At 35.0% G+C, this 20740-nt stretch overlaps 2 protein-coding genes across 2 annotated transcripts; one reads left to right on the top strand and one right to left on the bottom strand.

Annotated features, from left to right (window-relative positions):
• Positions 1-3803: 3803 nt before the first annotated feature.
• LOC120263366 (probable importin subunit beta-4) lies at positions 3804-16078 on the top strand. Its single transcript, XM_039271232.1, has 20 exons — positions 3804-4140; positions 5395-5527; positions 5860-5996; positions 6117-6162; positions 7897-8112; positions 8199-8702; positions 8778-8912; positions 9022-9237; positions 9536-9625; positions 9732-9973; positions 10051-10139; positions 12389-12429; positions 13699-13729; positions 13806-13928; positions 14019-14230; positions 14380-14475; positions 14573-14685; positions 14924-15164; positions 15269-15501; positions 15790-16078. Exons 1-19 carry the CDS (start codon positions 3866-3868, stop codon positions 15467-15469), a joined length of 3141 nt encoding a protein of 1046 aa, XP_039127166.1. The 5' UTR covers positions 3804-3865; the 3' UTR covers positions 15470-15501; positions 15790-16078.
• A 2060-nt stretch (positions 16079-18138) lies between these two features.
• On the bottom strand, positions 18139-19842 carry LOC120262894 (protein FAF-like, chloroplastic). Its single transcript, XM_039270805.1, has one exon. The coding sequence runs from the start codon at positions 19512-19514 to the stop codon at positions 18459-18461; it is 1056 nt and encodes a 351-aa protein (XP_039126739.1). The 5' UTR covers positions 19515-19842; the 3' UTR covers positions 18139-18458.
• Positions 19843-20740: the final 898 nt, after the last annotated feature.

Below are 20740 nucleotides of genomic sequence, written 5' to 3'. Positions count from 1 at the left end.
CAATTCAAATGCGACATGCTTTTGAACAATGTATGTGAGTGTTTAATAGTCAAATATTGGAAGCTAGAACAAAGGGCATAATTCCAATGAATGAAATGATTTGGACAAAACTAATGGTGAAGATCCATAAAAATAGAGATGCAATGCAGAAATACAAAACCATACATTGCCCTAGGATTCTCAAAAAGTTAGAGAAAATGAAGGAAATGAGTAACATGTACTACTCTACATGGTTTTTGGGCCCCTCCCCCCCTTCCCTTACTTTGACCTGAGCCAATAAATAAGAAGAGGGGCAGGAAGCCTATGCTTAGAAGGAGAGATCCAAACGAGCAAAATGTGGGTTCCAACAATGGTAGAGTATGCAAGAAAGGGATTGTAATGAGATGCAATATTTGTAGAAAGCCTGGCCATAACAAGAGATTCCTTGGTGTGTAGTTATGTTCATTTTAAAAAATTTGCAGGCTTCATCTTTGGTTTTTTTTATGATCTAAACATATTTGGCATGGTTCCAGGGGAGAAAGGGGCAAGTAGACAACCAAGCGGACATTAAGTCGGAACAAGCAATGATGATAATGTGGGTCATTTTTATGTTTAATAAATTTAGTTCTTTTGCAATTCTGGATTTTATTTAATTAGAATATTCTAATGCTTTATTAGGTTGAAGGCAATAATCATATGGCAACCATTGATCCCCAAGTTCTTCAGGATCATTTTGTTCAGATTTCTCATTAAGTTTCTTTTGAAATTTTTTTTGTGCCATCCAATTGTATGGCATGAAAGTAATTATCTTTCTCTAAACAATGTAAGGTGGATCTCTTTAGTAGAAACACAGAAATTGGGGAACTCACACAACAGATTGTAGTGGAACCTGTCTCACAGGTTAGTTTAAATTTTACAGTTTAATTTGCATACTTCAACATTGTTGCTATTTTCATTGGGATTTGATATATTAACAAAATTAAATTTGGCCATCATAGGTTATTGACACATCTGAGCAGGCTCCTACTGGGGAAACAATTACAGTTTATACAAGGCCAAATTGGAATAAATTGCATACAAGGGAAGGCAAAAGGGGTGTCGATGCTGAATTGCTGGCAAGGGAATCAAATCAATCTCAAATGAAGAAAACTACATCAACCTCAAGAATTCATGTGCCAAGGCCTCCTGTAAATGATAAAGATGGGGATGCTGCAAAGAAAAGGAAAATATGGGTGCCACCTAGTGCTAGAGGGTCTAGTGTTTCCGGTGGTACCCAATGAGATAAATAAAGACTGGACAAGTTTTATGCTAGCAATTTTTGTGAATGTCATAAACTATCCTAGTGCCATAACTTTTGTAGTGTTTGAAATCACTTTCTCTGGTTTCTTCCTTTTTTTTTTAATGCAAATTTTGTAATTGAACAAAATTAAGGTATTATGTATAAAGCTTATGCAGTTTATAAACATTTATCTGCAAGGCAGAAAGCCTTGCAAATTTTGGAGCATGTCTTCCTTGTTTTAAACAGAACATGTAATTTTTGACAAGATTGACTTCATTATGAATATATTAGACTTTTTTCAAACCAGTTGTGCTGCAAATTATTTATTCTAAATTAGCATGTGTTGCCATATTCATATTGATGTATGTTGTGGACTCTAAATTTATGTCCTATTGTATACAATTGATTTAGTAAATATTGATCTAATGTTCAAAAATTATATTACCAGATGTATGTTGTATGTTGTGGCCTCTAAAATTCATATTAAGAGGTATATGTTGTATGTTGTGGGCTCTAAATTTCTGCCCTTATTACAACATCGAAAACCCTCTACAATTGCAAGCATGACAATTACAAAATGAAACCCTATTTTGAAAGGAAGCTTCATTATATTGATATTCAACAATTATTACAACATTCAACCATCTGTCAAAAATCTTGTTTCAGATTGAGCAAAGGAGATGCCCTTTAGAAGATGTCCTCGCTTCAATTATGTGTTCAAATTTGAGAAGTGAATAAGAAGAAGAAGGAGGAGAAGGACAAAACTAGGAGATTAATAATGAGAAGAGAGGGCAAGAGACGAAGAAGACAATGGAGAAGAAAAGGAGTAGGCGGATATTGATGTGGCCACAAACGGGGTGAGATGGATTAAAAAGGGTGATGAGGATTATAGCATCCTCCCTGGTGCTTCCACATCAGCAAATGAACTGTCATAAGCTAGTCCACGTGGTAGTTCCGCGCGGCTATGTAAGAAAATTATCACTGGAAATAAGCGGGTATCCTCCCGTTGAAGCGAAATCAAATTATGATACTCAAAAAGATACGAATTAAAGGTGGGTATCCCTTTTGATATTTGGCAATAGATTGGTGACCTCACAGAATTTTTACCCTATATATATATATATATATATATATATATATATATATATATATATATATATGTTAGTGACATCATAATTTTTAGTTTTCAATCTCATTGGTTATTGTTATTTTTGGATGCATATTTGGGCATTATTGCTTATTTTCACATGTAGGATTTGCATTACAATCATTTTCTTCTCTACTCTTGTTGTTTGGATGCGAGTAAAAATTTTAGGAGGCCACTGTGTATGACCGTTTTCAACTTTACTCATTGAATTTTACTGTTTCTTTCATCATCTCTCACTGATTCTATTTCATCGGAGGTTACTCATAGCTTCCGATCATACTGGTCGACACTCGGAATTACACGTCATACATTAAACTAAAGTTATTTAATCCACGCTGCATTCTCATGAAATGCTGATGTGTATTTCTAACACACATTGCTGACGTGTCCAAGCTAGCGTGGATTAAATAACTTTAGTTTAATGCATGATGTGTAATTCCGATGGCCAACTCAATAAAAATTGATCAGAATCTTATAGGTGATTTTCTGGTGAAACAGAATCAATGTTGGGTGATTGAAAAAAATAATAATAAATTAAAATTCAATAAGTAAAATGGAAAACAATCATAGAACAATGACCTCCCAAAATATTTACCTGTTTGGATGCATATTATACAACATTTTTGTACTGTAGTATTTTTGGTAGTGAGTGTGCTTGATGTATATATATATAGCTTTGTAAATTATATGACAATACGTAGTGAATGTTTTTTACCACCTCGCAATTAAGAGAAGGGATGTAAAAGATGAGTGAACTTTTGGTAATGAATGTTTTCCATTTTCAATTAAGAGATTGGATTTTTCGGGTGCTAATTTTGATGTATGTATAGTTTTGGAGAAGGAAGAAAGAAAAAGTAAAGTGAAAGAAGAAATGCTGCGAGCTGACATGACATGGCAAGCAACATGTGATGTGATTTGTCATGTTAGTATGCTATTAATGTCGTTAGTAGTGGTGATTTCATTAGAAGATAATTAAAAGGTAAGGTACGAACATAGTGACCCAAAAAGAAATAATCAAATAGTTCAGTAACTATTTGTGTAAGTTACTGTTAAACACTTAAACTAATGACCAAAAAAAATTGCAAGCGAAGAAAATTTATATTAAATACATTTAAAATTAAAATTTATATAGTAAAACCTAATTTACTTTGAAGTACTGAGCTGCCAGCCCTCAGGCCAGAACCAGACCAACAAACTTTACCAGCATATTTACGGTTATACCCTTATAAAAATTCATAATTATTTACATAATAACCTTAAGGCATTTGCGGATATACCCTTCTTAAAATGCATAATTATGTTCACACCCCTGAGATCTTAACCCCTCCCACGTTTTAACGACCCTCCTTGTCATCAAAGCCTAAACCCTACTCCCTCTAACTATGTCTATATATACTCCCAAAGCACAAACAATGGGGGATTAGGGTTAGGGTTTTTCTTAAAGCTCGAGAGCGGCGACGATGGCGCAATCCCTGGAGCTACTACTGATCCAGTTCCTTATGCCTGACAATGACGCCCGTCGCCAGGCCGAGGATCAGATACGGCGCTTGGCCAAAGACCCACAGGTCGTTCCGGCTCTCGTCCACCATCTCCGCACTGCTAAGACCCCCAATGTCCGCCAGCTCGCCGCCGTCCTCCTCCGTAAGAAGATCACAGGCCACTGGGCTAAGCTCCCCACTCATGTCAAGAATTCCGTGAAAGCCGCGCTGATTGAGAGCATCACCATCGAGCATAGGTCTTCCCTGAATTCTTGTCTCTGTTTTATGCTTTTCTGATGTGGAACTTGTCTTTGGTCGTATGAATTGGAAATCATGCTTGTGAATTGGAAATTTAGGAAATCTGATTTTGTAGAAATAGTTTGGTTCAATTGCATTGATTGGAGTAGGTATGCAACTCCTTTCTTTGTGTTTAAGGGTTCTTCATTGGACTTCATTGGTTAGAAATTGAGCTGTTTTTATTTAGAGAATTTTGGAAGTGGAAGATTGACATCAACTTAGTAAGAAAGAAGCCTAGTGAAGCTTTAAGGGGATGTTGATACATTTACTTGCATGCAATTGATGCATCAATATGACCCTGTACCTTGATCTATATGAAATTTTGACGTGATTATTGTATTTCTCTGTACCATGCTTGATTTTGTGCACTAAGAACATTGTGCATGTACTGTATCATTAGACCCAGTTTTGAATCACTTACAGTTACCAAATTAGTTATGAATGCTTGAGTATATATATATATATATTTTTATGCTTTTACTTTAAGCATGATTAGTATTGCCACTGCATCTGTGCTTTAAACACCTAGGCCGTTCGATTTTTTGCTCATTACTGCTTTTTTCCTTCTTATTTTACTCAGTCCCTGTAGATATTGCCAAGAGCTAAATTATCAACTTACTCCTGCCCCTGTCTTGTTTTATGTAAATTCACTAGAATCAGCTGTACTTGAAGGTGATCCCATTGATTTTATCTGATGGCATGATTTTTTCAATTTTTTTTTATGTCTAAAAAGGCTTGCTTCTTTGATTTTGCTCTTGAAACCTTATCTTAAAGTGTGTTGGCAGTATGGCTTTGCTTTATTATAAACACTGAAAATAAACTTCTATCCTTTGGTTTTAATGTACCATGAATACATAAAATTTGGTGTCTCTGCACATTTAACTAATTTGACTAAAGTTTTGAGTGCATATACTAGCATTTGGTTTTTGGATACCATTTTGGACTATTAGATTAGTTGGCTGTGTTCTTGAGTCTATAGCTTTTGCAGATGTCTTTTCTTTCTAGCTATACTTATTACCAGAGCCTGTTGACTTGGTTTGTTGACTTTGCCATTCCATTTAATTTCCTTAAGTTTAGTGCTAATGAACTCTTCTCGACATTGGCTTTACACTTTATTTATATTGTTTGACTTTTTTCCATACGTTGTCTTGTTGACCATAGATGAGTTCTACCGTTAACTTTGCTATTCTTAAACTATATATGTTGGTTTTCAGTCCTCCAGTGCGCCGTGCCAGTGCAAATGTTGTCAGCATCATTGCAAAATATGCTGTTCCTGCTGGAGAGTGGCCCGATTTATTGCCTTTTCTTTTCCAATGTGGTCAAAGTTCACAAGAGGATCATAGAGAGGTATTGTTTGATCATTCACTTTGTAGAAATCTTTGTTTAATATTTGTGCAAAATTTTCGTAAAGATGTTTTCATGATTGAGTTCAAAATTCTGGATGGAATAGGATCTAGAGAATGACTAGTGAAGTTAGATGTGCACTTTGTTTTGATTATTTTGCAGTAGAAATAGCACTGTAGGAAGGTGAATGGTGCATTAACTGTATTCATTTTATATCTTTTGTTAAAGATATGTATATTTATGCTCTCATTTCTTCTTCATTTTCATGTGTTTATCCTTTTCTTTGCACTGAGAGGATTTTGACTTATTCTGCTTTTCTTTCTCTTTTCTTTTAGGTGGCTTTGATTCTTTTCAGTTCTCTGACAGAAACAATTGGGTCCGTGTTCCAGTCCCATTTGACAAATCTACAACCTTTACTTTTGAAATGTTTGCGAGATGAGAGCAGCACACGTGTTAGAGTTGCTGCTCTGAAGTATGTAGTTTCTGCATTCTTTTCTATACATATTATTTGCTTTGATGCTGCATTTAGGCATTTTCTCATTTTATATTTTGTACTTCTTTTGTTTGTTCACTAAAAAAAACTCCATTACAGGGCTGTTGGATCTTTTATAGAGTTCATCAATGAAGGCAATGATGTGGTGAGTATCTTCTCTTGCTGTTTTATATACATTCTTTTCGTTTTTTCTTTGATCCTTCGCCTCAAAAGCTAGTATTTTGAAACAATCTTGGTGATGGATGTTTGCGGTATTCTATCTTTACAATTCGGTATGGAGGCCATATCATTCTTTGATAAATTAAAATATGTGGTATGTGAAGAGTAATTTCTGTCACAGTAGTTCTCTGATTGATTGCTTTACACATGACAGATTTTCAATGAAATTCTTGGTTCTGATAGAGAAGTTCTATGATGCTTGCTTTGCACTAGACAAATTTTACATGATGTCCTGATCCTAGAACTATCACCTAAGAAAAGAAAGTAGTATGGCCTCTGGAGCTGGGGGCTGATGGCTGTCATAATTGATGGGTTGCCTTCATGGCTGTGGATGACGATGACTTGTCAATTCCCAATCTGATCACTTGACAGAAAGTGATACACCCAATCAATCTTTTGCCATTAGATGAACGATTATATCCAATACTATGAATTGTTAAGGAGCTGATCAGACTGTTCTTTTCTTCCTACTCGCATTTTTCCCATTGCCTCAATTGTTTCTTTTCCCTCATTCGCCTCAATACAAATTAAAGGTTGAATATTTATAACACATATTGTTAAAATGTCAATCTAAATAAGAAATATCTTGAGTAAAGGTTTTAAGCAAGCTTGTTGAAGTGGTGATGAAAATAGGGAACGTTTTCTGTATGTGACCATACCAAAATATTTCTTTATCAAAGAGTTAAAAATTTAAGGTAAACTCTGTAGATAATCTGTTATGACTTATGACTGAAAACATCTTGAGAATAAAATGATCAGCCTGGTAGAGAATGCTGGATTGCATGCTTGTTGTTGTCCAACAAATTTATAGTAACAATGAGTACATATGTTATGCTTATAAAATCTTTCCATTTTTGTGGAAGATGAACATTGTGTTAAGTTGTCACCTTGAGGAAAGTTTTTGTGGATTTTGCTTTTAGCTGGGGCAGTTTGATGGAAGGATCACATGTATTAGATTTTTTTTGGATTCTGGGAATCAAACAGTGGAATCATCCCTTTTCACTAAAAGGAATGGGTTGATCGTTTCATCGTATTTATTGCTCGTAGGCCACATGATTCTATATTTTCACTTTAGGATTCCCTTGAGGCAGAAGCTTCCCATCATGTTTCTTTTTAGGTTGTATCTTGAAACATGAACATTTTGAACACATAACATGATGTTTGTATTTAGAGCCTTCAGTGGTGCTTTGCAAACCTTAATAATTTTTTGATTTAGCAGCTAAACCACTTTGCATAGATAAGCAAACTTGAATTTGGTTTACCTTTTGTATCTCTGATGAGAGTACTTGGCATTTGATTTTTCATGTAATCCTAGTTCCAATGGAGATCTATTAAATCCATCCAACCAGTTTTAATTACCATCATGCCTGTTGCTTTGTTTTAGTTGATTGGTTGATGTATGGTTGTGCACGAATTTTGTTATTATTGTGTTTTTTTCATGTAAATATCTGTATCTGCTAATATAATTGAATAATATAGATTCAATCAACCCAATCATTTTGAAGAATAATCTCTTTTATTGGGTTGTTTTAGTTGATTTGGTGATGTATGGTTGTTCCTTTTTTTTCTGCTTATTATATTTTTTGTCCTGCAAACACATTTGTATCTACCAAATCACCAAAGGGCTTGTCTTTGACATTCCTTTTGCATCATTTGATAGGTGAAGTTATTTCGAGATTTTATACCTAGCATTTTAAGTGTATCACGGCAATGCCTTGCTAATGGTGAGGAGGATGTTGCATCTATTGCTTTTGAGATATTTGATGAACTCATTGAGTCACCGGCCCCTCTTCTTGGAGATTCTGTAAAATCCATTGTGCAATTTTCCCTTGAAGTTTGCTCGAGTCAGAGTTTGGAATTGAACATAAGACACCAGGTTTTCCAAAGCACATAAACTTTGCATCTCTCTGTTCTAGTATTGATACCATAAAAGGGTTGCTAATTTTTATTTTTCTATTTCAGGCCATTCAGATAATTTCATGGCTTGCAAACTATAAGGCTATGTTTTTGAAAAAGCACAAATTAGTCACTCCTATTTTGCAAGTTATGTGCCCTTTACTTACTGAAACTGCTAGTGGAGATGAAGATACTGATCTTGCTGTTGATCGGGCTGCCGCAGAAGTTATTGATATGATGGCCATTAAACTGCCTAAGCATGTTTTTCCACAAGTGTTTGAGTTTGCTTCTTTAAGTTTTAATCAAATTAATCCAAAATATAGAGAAGCTTCAGTCACAGCTTTAGGAGTTATTTCTGAGGGTTGTTCTGAGTTACTAAAAGATAGACTTGAGCATGCTTTACATATTGTCTTGGGAGCTTTGAAGGATCAAGAGCATATGGTTAGAGGAGCTGCCTCATTTGCACTGGGTCAATTTGCAGAGCATCTGCAGCCTGAGATAATATCCCATTATCAAAGCATTCTCCCTTGCATTCTCAATGCACTTGAGGATTCATCTGATGATGTGAAGGTAAAGGTTGTGGGGATGCTTAGTTGAGTTTCTGTCATTTTGGTGTATACTTTATTATGATTTTCCTTTTACCAGGAAAAATCATACTATGCACTGGCTGCATTGTGCGAGGAAATGGGTGAAGAGATTCTTCCTTATCTTGATCCTCTAATGGGAAGATTAGTTGCTTCTCTCCAAAGCAGTCCTCGTAATCTGCAAGAAACATGCATGGTAATTAGATTTTCAAATTTCTCTCAAGGCGCTTGATAACTTTTTCTGGGATTGCCTCTTGTTGGTTGTTCTTTTTTCCATTTTCTAATGTTGCAGTATGTTTGTGCAGTCTGCGATTGGTTCAATAGCTGTTGCAGCGGAGGAAGCATTTATTCCATATGCTGAGAAGGTTCTGGAATTGATGAAAAGTTTTATGGTTCTTACTAATGATGAGGATTTGAGATCACGAGCCAGGGCTACTGAATTAGTTGGTATAATTGCCATGGATGTGGGGCGAATGCGAATGGAACCAATATTACCTCCTTTTATTGAAGCAGCTCTTTCTGTGAGTTCCTGTTTCATATTTTGGAAAGTTAAAAAAATTGATGCTATGTTCAGTTGAGGAAAAATGAAGCAAAAGAAAATAAAAATAAAATAAAGAGAATGAAAATATTGGAAAGGAAAAGAAAAGAAAAAAAATTATTATGCATTTATTTCCATCATTTGCATGTGAACTTCATTTCTTCATTTAATGAACCACCTGCATTCATCTTTCTCTTTCCTTCTCGCTTTGTTCTGCCATTTTCTTCAATCCAAACACCTAAATGAATTTGCAGGTTAACTAATAGCCAATTTCTTGTTAGGGATTTGCATTGGAATTTACCGAGCTTCGAGAATACACACATGGGTTCTTCAGCAATATTGCTGAAATATTAGGCGATGGTTTCTCACAGGTACTATATTTTCCGTCAGATGCCTATATCTCTATTTATGCGTTCTGCATTTTAGTCTATATATTTCTCATGATAATACTGCTGATTGTTACACATGGCATGGCAGTACCTTCCCCATGTGGTACCTCTTGCTTTTTCCTCATGCAATCTTGATGATGGATCAGCAGTGGACATAGATGATTCTGACAGTATTGAAAATGGATTTGGTGGTGTATCCTCTGATGATGATACAAATGATGAACCTAGAGTCCGCAATATCAGCATAAGAACAGGTGTCTTGGATGAAAAGGCTGCTGCAACCCAAGCTATTGGCATGTTTGCACTTCATACAAAGGCTTCCTATGCACCGTATCCTTTTCTTCTGTCAAGTTGGGTGTGATTAATGTAAATTGATCAAGCTCTCATTTCCTTAATTCTTTTTCTAGCTATTTGGAGGAGTCGATTAAGATCTTAGTTAGGCATTCCGGATATTTTCATGAGGATGTTCGGCTTCAAGCTATTATATCTTTGAAACGTAAGTATCAAATTATAACAAATTAGTTGATAGTGAATTTTCCATAATACATTTCAGTGTGGAAGAATATGATGCCAACATTTGTCTATTTCACTACTTAAGATCTTAACTTCTTTTGGTTAATATGATATTTTGTGAACTAGGAGATACACATTGATTTGCTTTGCCTATGAGAAATAATATGCTATTCCACAATGTTTGGAAGATGCGGCCCATGCCCTCATAGCTGTGTGGCCCATGTGACCTGCACTAATCTCGTGCCCATGTTCATGTACTGCAAGTGTAGCTTGGATCAGTGTTGTCCTGTGCAGTTATGTATGATTCATCCCCTATGGAGCACAATGGCTTTTAGTGTCATGCCTAAAACAAATAGTGGTCTTATTTTCTCTAGTTCTGATGTTAGCTAGCACACTATTGAACAAGGTGTTTAGGCCGAAGAACCAGTTTCATGTATAACATTCTCTGACCTTTATATTTCTCGATTACTTTAGATTGATACATTCATGTCAAGAGAGCTATAACTAAATTATAGGTTTTATTGGAAACCATGAGCTTGTTGGAATTGATAATTAGATTTCATACAATCATTTAAAACTGCAATTTGTTGGTGAAGACAAACATTGGCTGGCCATATCTCAATTATGCATTCTAAGGCTCACAAGTGGGAGAAAGTGGGATGCTGTACTTTCTGAATTTATTGCAAGTTATTTGTTGTGCGAAGTCAGTAGCTACAGATTAATAACATGTAGGGCGATTGCTGATGGTCAGAGGAAATCTTTTCATGCTACAGTGTAAACTTGCTGACAAATCATCACTTTTCATCATTTAATAATTTTAATTGTTTTTCATATCAAAGTAAACCCATTTGATGATCATTAAACCCTCAATCATGTTCTTAAGTCCTAAGATCACACTTCCAGCTAAAATATGAGTGCTTAGATCAATCAGACTAGACCGCAATATGCCTCTTTACGCATTGATATTTTTTGTATAAGCGTCACGAGAAACAGTTTGATCTGATAAATTCTCTGGTTCATCATTGGTTCCTTCAAATCTAATGCTCTAAACAGTAAGTATTGGGATTTTGCAGAATTACTATGGGCATCAATCATACCTGATTTACTATTAGCATGTGAATCTCTGTTAAATTTCCCATTCTGTGTGCCGATTACTTGCACTTCATTTGCACAAAGGTGGTTGTTCTTTGCGTTGGTATAGTTTTTTCTTGCCTTGATTGTGTTCATAAATCTTAACATGGTGAAATATTATGATGATGATTATCTGGGTAGTACTTTACCTTGTTAGCATGTGATCAGACCAGAAATCTTCTCAAGTATCTTATCCATGCCCCAGACAATGCATTCTAGGTTTGATTTGTGGTTTTTTCTTCACTTGCACTTTATAGTTTTAGGGAGGATCTTCAGTTTTTGACATCTCTTTCCTTTAGTACTTAGGCAAGAATTACATTTACTTAGCCGTTTCTTTCAGGGATGTTGTATTTCATTAGGGCATATAATTTGTATGCACAATCTGGTTTATTGGCAGAAAATCATCTTTGTTTTAAGCTAATTGTTTATCTGGCTGCTGCTTTGGTCAAGCCTATTGTGCCTCATTGCCTGACTTGAGATTTTAATCTTTTACCAGTTATCGCCAAATATGACTCTTTTACTTGTATTTTATCTGCACATTTTTTAATCTCATGTATGGAAGCATGTGAGAACCTAGATAGTAAGGAATGCATGGAAGATCATATTTTGATGTGACAGTATTTGTACCTGTGAAGCAATATTTTTTTAAACAAAGTTGTAATAATGTCTTTAAACTTTACCTTATTTCTTAGCAATACATTTTCATGGTAGCTAGACACATGCTTAAAACAATAGCTGTTGATCGGAAGATAGGTCCAGCTTGGCAAGAGTTGTCTGACTAAACTTGTTCTAACATGCAAACATCCTTCACTTTTATGTCTCTATCTTTTCTCATTTGTTTGGACCTATTTCTAGAACTTTATGATATGGATCAGACCTCTTTTTTTATGCTTGTTTGACTAGTTGTTAGTTGTTACAATTTTACTTGTTTATATGAGCCATTAGGTGTCTAAAATATATTGGAATTTAATATTGTATTCTATTGGGCATCATAATTTCTTGTGTTCTATATTTACCAATTTTTAGGTGATGAGCTTGCTTGCGCTTTTAGTTTTCTTCTGTGTAGTTTTCTGTTGATTGCAGTTCAATTCTTTTTTGCAGATATTTTGACAGCACTGCAATCTATTCCTCCAGGCTATGCGGTGAGTTCTGAGAATAGCCTAGTATATGTTGATTTTCTACTCTACACTTATCTATTGTATACCTCTTTAAGTCAATCTCCTGCACATCCGAAATTCAAGGTTCTTGTAAATGCGCAAACCAGAAAACTGGGATTTAAGAAATTCTCTGCTTTCCTGGCTTTTGTATGTCTCCATCTTGTGACATAATCTGACCCTAAATTTCTTAACTTATTTTTCGTAGATGTGGATTGCTTGCTTCATCTGATGCATTTATCTCTTAAGTCATAACCTTAAACACCATTCATTAGCAAGACATGTCCAAGATTCAATATCTTTAAATGCATGAACTATAAAAACGAAAGGATTTGAAATGATTTTCAAGTTAGAGATCCCACTGATGTAGTCATTCACTGTTTTTGTGCATCAATGCACAATAGCGCATTGCAAATGTAAATGATATTACGTTTTCTGTCTGTGTCTGTCTGAATCAGAGTGGGAGAGACCTTAATTGCATGTAGCTACTGGGGAGAGTTCCTTTAAAATTGTTTGTGGCAAGTGATTTATTTTCAGTTAGAGATTGCGCTTGGTCTTATTCTGCATGTGTATCTCACTCTAAATAGTAATCTAATGCGAATAGAATTTAAACTGCTGATGCCCTGGCCCTGGCACATCTAAATTATTGGTGTTGCCTTCCGTTTTCTGTGTGTGTGTTTAAACTTTAAATCAATCATTCACATCTTGACATACCTAGTGCAGTATTGTGATTTGCTTTTTGTGGCTGTGTGTGATGATTTTCTCAGAGATCTTGTTCGTGCAACCGCTCTCATCGACAATCTGATTATGTCATGGTGCATATTGATTTTTTTTTTATATAAAAGCTTGAAGTCAAAAATTTTCTTGTTAGGGAGCTATCATATTCTGTTGTGTGCTCTGTCTGATTTCGTTTTAGCCTTTCTTTTGAGAGAGAAATCTACTTTACTGGTTAACCTTTTGTGAAGGATTAAGGGTTTGACTCCTCTTTGAGAAGTCAATTAACTTGTCAAGTAATACTTGGTGCCTTAGGTACACCTGAAGGTCTAACTGATAATTCCTCCTGGTGCTTCTAGATCATAAACCATTCAACATTGTCTTTTTTTTCATTAGAAAGTTACTCGTTTTATCTTATGCAAGTTTTCAAGTTAATATAACAATTACCTCATCATGTCCTATCTAAACCATCTCTGACTTTTTTTTCGTCTTCGATCTTATCTCATTATGGGAGTCTGATTTATCATATTACTTTCTTGACAGGATGTGTCAGAAAAGCAGAAGGAAGTTTTTGGTAAACCCTTATCTTTGAACATGCAGCCTTCTGATACTTTGTGGATTGAAAAATCTAATTTCCCTTTTTTATGTAGACACTGTGATGAATATTTATATTAAAACCATGACCGAGGATGATGACAAGCAAGTTGTTGCTCAAGCATGCATAAGTGTGGCAGATATTGTAAAAGAGTGTGGTTACACTGCGATAGAGTCTTGTAAGTTTTACTTTTATTTTATTTTATCTTAACCATCCTTAATAGAGTAATATGAGTTTATGATCTAATTATGTTTGACTCAACTTACAGACATGCTTCAACTTGCTGATGCCACTTTGAAACTGTTGTGTGGGGAGTCATCTTGTCAGCAGTTAGAGTCTGACTCTGATGAAGGTGAAATAGATCATGATGAGGACCTCATGGATGCTGTGTCAGATCTCCTTCCTGCTTTTGCGAAGGCTATGGGTCCTCATTTTGAAACAATTTTTGCCAGATTATTTGATCCATTAATGAAATTTGCGGTGTGTTCTCTTTTATCCTGTTTGATTCTTGTGTATCAGTGCACCTTTTGTTATATATAATGGGATTCATACTATTTTCATCTCTTTATACCATAATATTTTCAATTTTCTCTTTCCTTTTTCACTCATTTTATGGAAGACATTCGCAGAAAGTTCCACACCCTCCTCAAGATCGTACCATGGTGGTTGCTTGTCTAGCTGAAGTTGCTCAGGAAATGGGATCTCCAATCTCAGCTTATGTGGATGTATGGATTGATATTTGTTAAATCCTTGCTTGAGCATTGAGGGGTATTAAGTGGCATCTTTATTTACTTCTCTTGGTCTGGAACTTGCAATTTTCAGAGAATTATGCCCTTGGCACTGAAAGAACTAGCTTCATCGGATGCAACTAATAGGAGAAATGCTGCATTCTGTGTTGGAGAATTGTGTAAAAATGGAGTCACCACTGCCTTAAAGTATCCTTTGGAATAATGTCGATATGATTTTTTGGTTTGGTTACTGTTTGTTTTGTGCTATTTAATTCCAAATGAATGTTAGATATGCTGATATATGTTTTGTCCTATTCTGAGTTTTCGGATAAAGTGCCAAATTTGTTACAGGCTTTCTTTTTGAACTTTGTAGCTCTTTGTTACCATTTATTTTTCTCATTTATGCTGTTATCTTGTCAAAAGTGTTTCCTTACATATTTTGTAGATATTATGGAGATGTGCTCCGTGCTCTCTACCCATTATTCAGTGATTCTGAACCTGATAATGCTGTAAGAGACAATGCTGCTGGTGCAGTTGCAAGGATGATAATGGTGCAACCCCAATCTGTTCCTCTCAACCAGGTGTTACCTGTATTTCTGAAAGCTTTGCCCTTGAAAGAAGATCGAGAGGAATCCATGACTGTCTACAATTGCATCTATAACTTGATATTGTCATCTAGTCCTCAGGTATGCAGTCATTGATAAACATCATCTTGGTTGGTGGAAAGTTGGATGTCAGAAAATTTCTTTAGGCTAGTTTCAACTTAAAGTCTTCTGTTTCTTTGAAACAGGTACTTCCTTTAGTGCCAGAGATGGTTCATATTTTCGCTCAAGTAGTAGTATCTCCTGAGGAAACCAATGAAGTCAAGACACAAATTGGACTAGCCTTTTCTCATCTGATGTCACTCTATGGTCAGCAAATGCAGCCCATTTTAAGCTCTCTCTCCCCTGTACATGCTAATGCCTTGGCTTCTTTTGCAAGTAAAAGTTGACAGCTTAAGCAATGTGCATCTGCTTAGTTGAGGTACCTTCACAGAGTTTCTTTTACATCTTTTATTCGATCTTAGTAGTATGTCAAATTTAAAATTTTCGACTAATACACATTTCTAGTAGGATTAGGAAATTTGAGATGCTTGAGTTAACTAATATGCTAACTTAATCATTATCTTTAGATGAAAGTTGGGCATCCATAGATGGCTATTTAGTCTGATGAATAGGTGCCATGTTAGAGAGATTGCATTTCCTCTTTGTTGAACCAAATTGGCATTTTTTATATACTAATTTACTTTTTTTATCTCTTGGTGTCTTGCAGTCTCCTGGTGTTTGGCTATTTGAAATGAATGTGAGCTTCTTTTGCGGTAATTCTTTGTCGGATTATACTTATACCCTTCTGTTAATCTTGTGTCATAGTTTGTTCAACAGCAACAAACATTATGATTTTTTGTGATTTTTTTATTATTTGTGAGTGGTTTTGTCCTTTCCCACATAAAATGATTCTTTGTCATCCGAGTGAGTGCCATTTATTTTGTACATAGAATTTTGTAGAGCACAGCTATATTTGGTGGAATGAACTTTGGATGTTGGTTTGCTGTTTATATTTCTTTATTTAAACTTTGTGATGATGGCATTCTTCTACATATGTGCACATCCTAATTGTAACTTTAAAATGTGTCAAATATTATTTGTTTTATCTGAATGACCCTTGCTCAAATTAGTGTGCTTAATTCTTGCGTAGACTGTATCCGATGGATTAAGCATATGGATAAGCACCATTTGACAATAAAATTAAAGATCAATAGTTTATATGAATCGTCTATTTGATCTGGTATAGATAGGAATTGCTCAAGCATTCCTTGAGATTCTGAAAGATATCTTGTGATTAATGTGAGCTAAAGGTAGATTCTACCAGTGTTTTATATTACCAACAGATTTTCAGTTTCTTGTTAGAATTTTCAAACAATATGAGCCATTGAATACTCCTCACTGAGATTCATGGCCCTGAATCCATTTGTGTGGCATATGCACAGTCTAGTGGTGTTTAGATCAAGCATATAGAGAGGAAAATAAAAGAATGAAACACTAGTGGAAGAGAATGGAGAAAGTGTTACAATTTCTTTCTTAAGTTTGTTTGTGTGTGTCATAGTTTTCCTGATCTAGCCAAACACAAGTGTTATTTTTAGATTGTTTTTGGTCTTTCCCTTTTCCTTTATTTGTAACCCAGTTTTCTTTCTGTCTTGTAAACAAATGAATTCTTCAGCTTGTATGTGTCATAGTTTTCCTGATCTAGCCAATCACAAAAGTATTTGTAACCCAGTTCTTTCTTTCTTGGAAATAAATGAATTATTACTCCATGTTGCTGGTACAATTTGGTGATATGTCAATTTAAGGTGGTTAATGTCATTTCATTAACAAACTGATAGGATATGTTTTTACTAGGTTTCAGTAAGTTCGTTAAATACAACACAATTGAGCTTTGGCTGGTTTATGGGAGGAAAAAGAACCAATCAAAGTGAAAATCAATTATTTTTATATAAATAATCTTAAGGCTTGCTTTATATTATATTTTATTTTATTTCTTTTAAATGGCATTTTAAATTTCTATCCTTTGGAAAAAAATTTTACTTGGATCAGGTACAATTGGTGGATGGCTGTAATGATTAAGCTTGTATGTACTCTGAATCACTTTTCAAATAGATCATTGATGAAATATGGACTACCAAACCCAGTACAGGAAAAATTATTATGAACACTCAATATATTTAGAACATTAGGCAAAAATCTCATTAGTTAGTACAAAAAAGAAAAAGGGATTTAGCTGATATTTTGTTGATATTTTAATAGAGCTGGACAAGACGGCATATCATTAATGAATATATGTAATGAAAACCTTTATTTGTTTATTAAACAGTTAGATCTAAACATGAACTGATTGATTTCCTTTAAAACGTGATCCGACTTAAACCTGATCTACTTAAACTTTATATGATGGCTCCTGATATTTTAGGCATTTAGCTAACTTAGTCTCACACGTGCACAACACATCCAATGAAATCATTGATGATAAATAAAGCAGGCATTTATATAATCTCTCTCTATGAATTATTAATCATTGACCCTTTGCCAATAATTTCTATCTTAGTCAAACAATCAGTTAAGTAGGCAATTCTTGGCCATAAGTGCTTGATTGGTTTCTTAGTCATGCCTCACAATTTCAAGGAACATTCTTTTCCACAAGTTTAATTCCCAGTTATATTGTCATGTATGAAATGACTAAATAGTTTCATCTCAAATAGGGAACAAAAATTTATACATATATACCTTGTGTTTATATGTGTAATTCATTTTTCACTTGTTTGATTTAGAATAACTGAGTTACAACTTATATATATATATATATATATAAACATTTTTCTGCAACTGTTTAACCTATTCCTTGCTATATTTAGTATACCAAAAGCATGACATCATGGTCAATCATGTAGGAAATAAAGTAAAGGCAACACTACAGTATTTCTTATTTGAAGACATGGTTCCAAGTTTTTAATATTAAACTTTGGAGTTGGGACCTAACTAAGAGCAAGAAAATCAAGTTCCCAAAGTCCAAAATCCATGTGACATGACCTGTCTGCCAGAGACCTTTCTTACACACTTAGAAAGCACATTAAGAGTTCTTAACACTCCTGTGGGCCTCTGTGGTTTCCACTAATCCAAACACAATCCCAAATCCTGGTACACCCTTCCACCCAACTCACTTTCATATTTGATTACATTAATCATAAATAAACCTTACTTAATAATAATATCTCTCAATAAAACTTTGGTAAAACAAAACAAAACAAAACAAAAAAAATTGGCATTCAGATGAAAGATTAAACTGAAAATGATGATAAGATAAGGTTGATAGTGAATTGCACGGATTTAAATAGATAGATAGATAGATAGATTGCTAGCTAGATAGATAGAGATCTCTGTGGTTAGGATTCAGGAAGAGGTTGCAATGCAGTAAGGTTCCCAGATCAATAGAGGCCTCCAAAGGTGGCTACACCGGTGTAGTAGTTCTCCCCTGTTCCGGCCTTTCAACATGAATAACATCTTGTTTTCTGGTGTTTGTCTGATCTTCAGTGAATTTTCACAAGAATTATCATCATCATCATCATACTCATATGCATAGTTTATCTTCATATTTGTCGACAGCGGCGACAGTAATGGTTCTTGAGGTTCCGGCAGACCACCAACAAACTTATTGATCACAAAGGAAGAACGGTGCGGTTGTGTGCTCATCTTCAATTCTACAACTGTTCCTCTATCAACAACTTCCACTTCTTCTTGTTGTTCTTCCTCTTCTTGCTCAGCACAGGTTTTGTTTTCTTCCTCCACAATCTTTGCCACTTCTTGTTCTTCTTCTTCTTCCATTGTCAGTTGTGTTTCTTGTGTTTGTTTCATTGTTGTTGTTGTGGTGGTGGTGGTGGTGGTGGTGGAGGAAGAGGAATGGACAAAAGAGAGAAGAAGGCGGCCATCATGGCGTTCAGCATGGAGATAGTTTTGGGAAGGGACCTGAACAGCTTCCATAACAAGTCTGCCGTCACGGCGATGTGGCCGCATGCTCAGACAGGGTCCATCACGGCGGGAGATTGAAGGCAGAGGAGGAGGGAATGACCTCACCGGAGATTTTTTACTTATAGAACAGTGATAATTTACCGTTAGTAGCTTTTCAGCATCATCATCATCATCATCATCATCATCATCATGTCTTGGTTGTAATTGTTTTTCAGGTTCCTTTTCCTCTTCGCCGACGTCAGAGACGTCGGAGAATGAGGAAAATGATTCTATGTCAGAGTCAGAGTAGAATACATCAGAACCGGTTTCGGAACCGAGGCTTTCAGTGCATGTCTCAAGGCTGAACTGGCCCAGTGAACGGTGGAATAGATTTGTTGTAGCCACGGCGATGACTTTGGCCGTGTTTTGAGCTTGTATTGCAGTCCAAACATCAGTGAAAGAAGGAAAACCCGGAGCACTGTGAATTGCTGCTACCGGCATGGTGTTAGAGGTTGTTACTTGTTATCAAAACAAGAATGAAGGGGCCGCACAAAGAACTAAGAGAGTAAGTGAGTGAGACAGAGGGGTTTTGAGGTGTTATGTGTTTTGGCTTGCTGATAAGAAAAGATGGGAAGGGAAGGGGGGCTATTTGTAGTAGTGGAGTTCTAGTGAGAGAAGGAGTAGGAGAAAAAAAAATATATTAAAAATAAAAAAGATTTAGAGAATTGAGTGAGTGAGAATATGGGGTCCACCAAGAAGGTATGTGATAAATGTAGCACCACAATCACCTTGGCTTTCTTTTAAGCTTTCTAACTTTATTTGCTAATTGATTTTTAGCTTCCCTTCACTCACCCTCCTTTTCCCTTGCCTCCCTCATCCTTGGATTTGTTTTTTGGTGTATGCACTCCCTTTCTAAGATCTTCTTGATTGCTTTGCTTAATAATTAAGAGTGGGTGTGGTCTTGTTTACAATGTATATTTCCTTAATTTTATACCTTCATTTTATTTTAATTCATTAGTAGTAATCTCATCCTTGGATTTTTATCCTCTCTCTTTCTAAAATCTGTTTAATTCTTTTGCTTAAGAATTAAGCTTGTGCTCTTGTAATAAATTAGTTATTTTGATTTATATATATATATATATATATAAAGTTTTATCTCAAAATGACAGTTTGGGATAAACATATTTGTATTAATTAGAATTAAATAGTTAATGTATTTGTGTAGCTCAAAAACTTAGTTATGGATTGTCACCATTATGTTTATTTTATTTGGTAGATAGGGAAAAATGTCTTTGTTCTATTTGTAGAATTGTATTTTATAAACCCTATAGGAACTTAACAAGTGTGCCTTCTTTAAATATTGTCATACTTTTAGGTCACTCATAGTTTATTTGGTAAGTTCGTAATTTTTAAGATTTAAAAGCGTTCAAGATACTATTATTTATTTCGATCTTACTTGAATATGTTATTTGTTTTTTTTTATTTGATTTAAATTTTAATAAACAAACACCAATATCCTCTTAGCTTATTGATATTAAATCTCCTATATAAAATATTATATCGATAAGATGGGTTTGAATTTTAGCTTACACAACAAGTTAAATGTATAGATGTATTGAGGTGGTGACTCCACGTCTGTGCACACCACACCTCTAGCGTATTCTGTTCATTTTGTCCAAATAAATAAATAAATAAAAACAAAAATATCACCCTATATATATACACAA

This window comes from Dioscorea cayenensis, chromosome 6 (assembly GCF_009730915.1).
Source record: "Dioscorea cayenensis subsp. rotundata cultivar TDr96_F1 chromosome 6, TDr96_F1_v2_PseudoChromosome.rev07_lg8_w22 25.fasta, whole genome shotgun sequence".
Classification (NCBI taxonomy): Eukaryota; Viridiplantae; Streptophyta; class Magnoliopsida; order Dioscoreales; family Dioscoreaceae; genus Dioscorea; species Dioscorea cayenensis.
The sequence above is the reverse complement of the archived record's forward strand: the minus strand, read 5'-3'. Positions and strand labels throughout refer to the sequence as shown.

Bases quoted from the DNA above. Each gene is read 5' to 3' on its own strand.
- LOC120263366 (XM_039271232.1), top strand. From the start codon at position 3,866: ATGGCGCAATCCCTGGAGCTACTACTGATCCAGTTCCTTATGCCTGAC. The intron at 8,113-8,198 runs GTTTTCCAAAGC...TTTCTATTTCAG, and splicing joins AATTGAACATAAGACACCAG to GCCATTCAGATAATTTCATG. The intron at 9,626-9,731 runs GTACTATATTTT...ATGGCATGGCAG, and splicing joins TAGGCGATGGTTTCTCACAG to TACCTTCCCCATGTGGTACC.
- LOC120262894 (XM_039270805.1), bottom strand. From the start codon at position 19,514: ATGCCGGTAGCAGCAATTCACAGTGCTCCGGGTTTTCCTTCTTTCACT.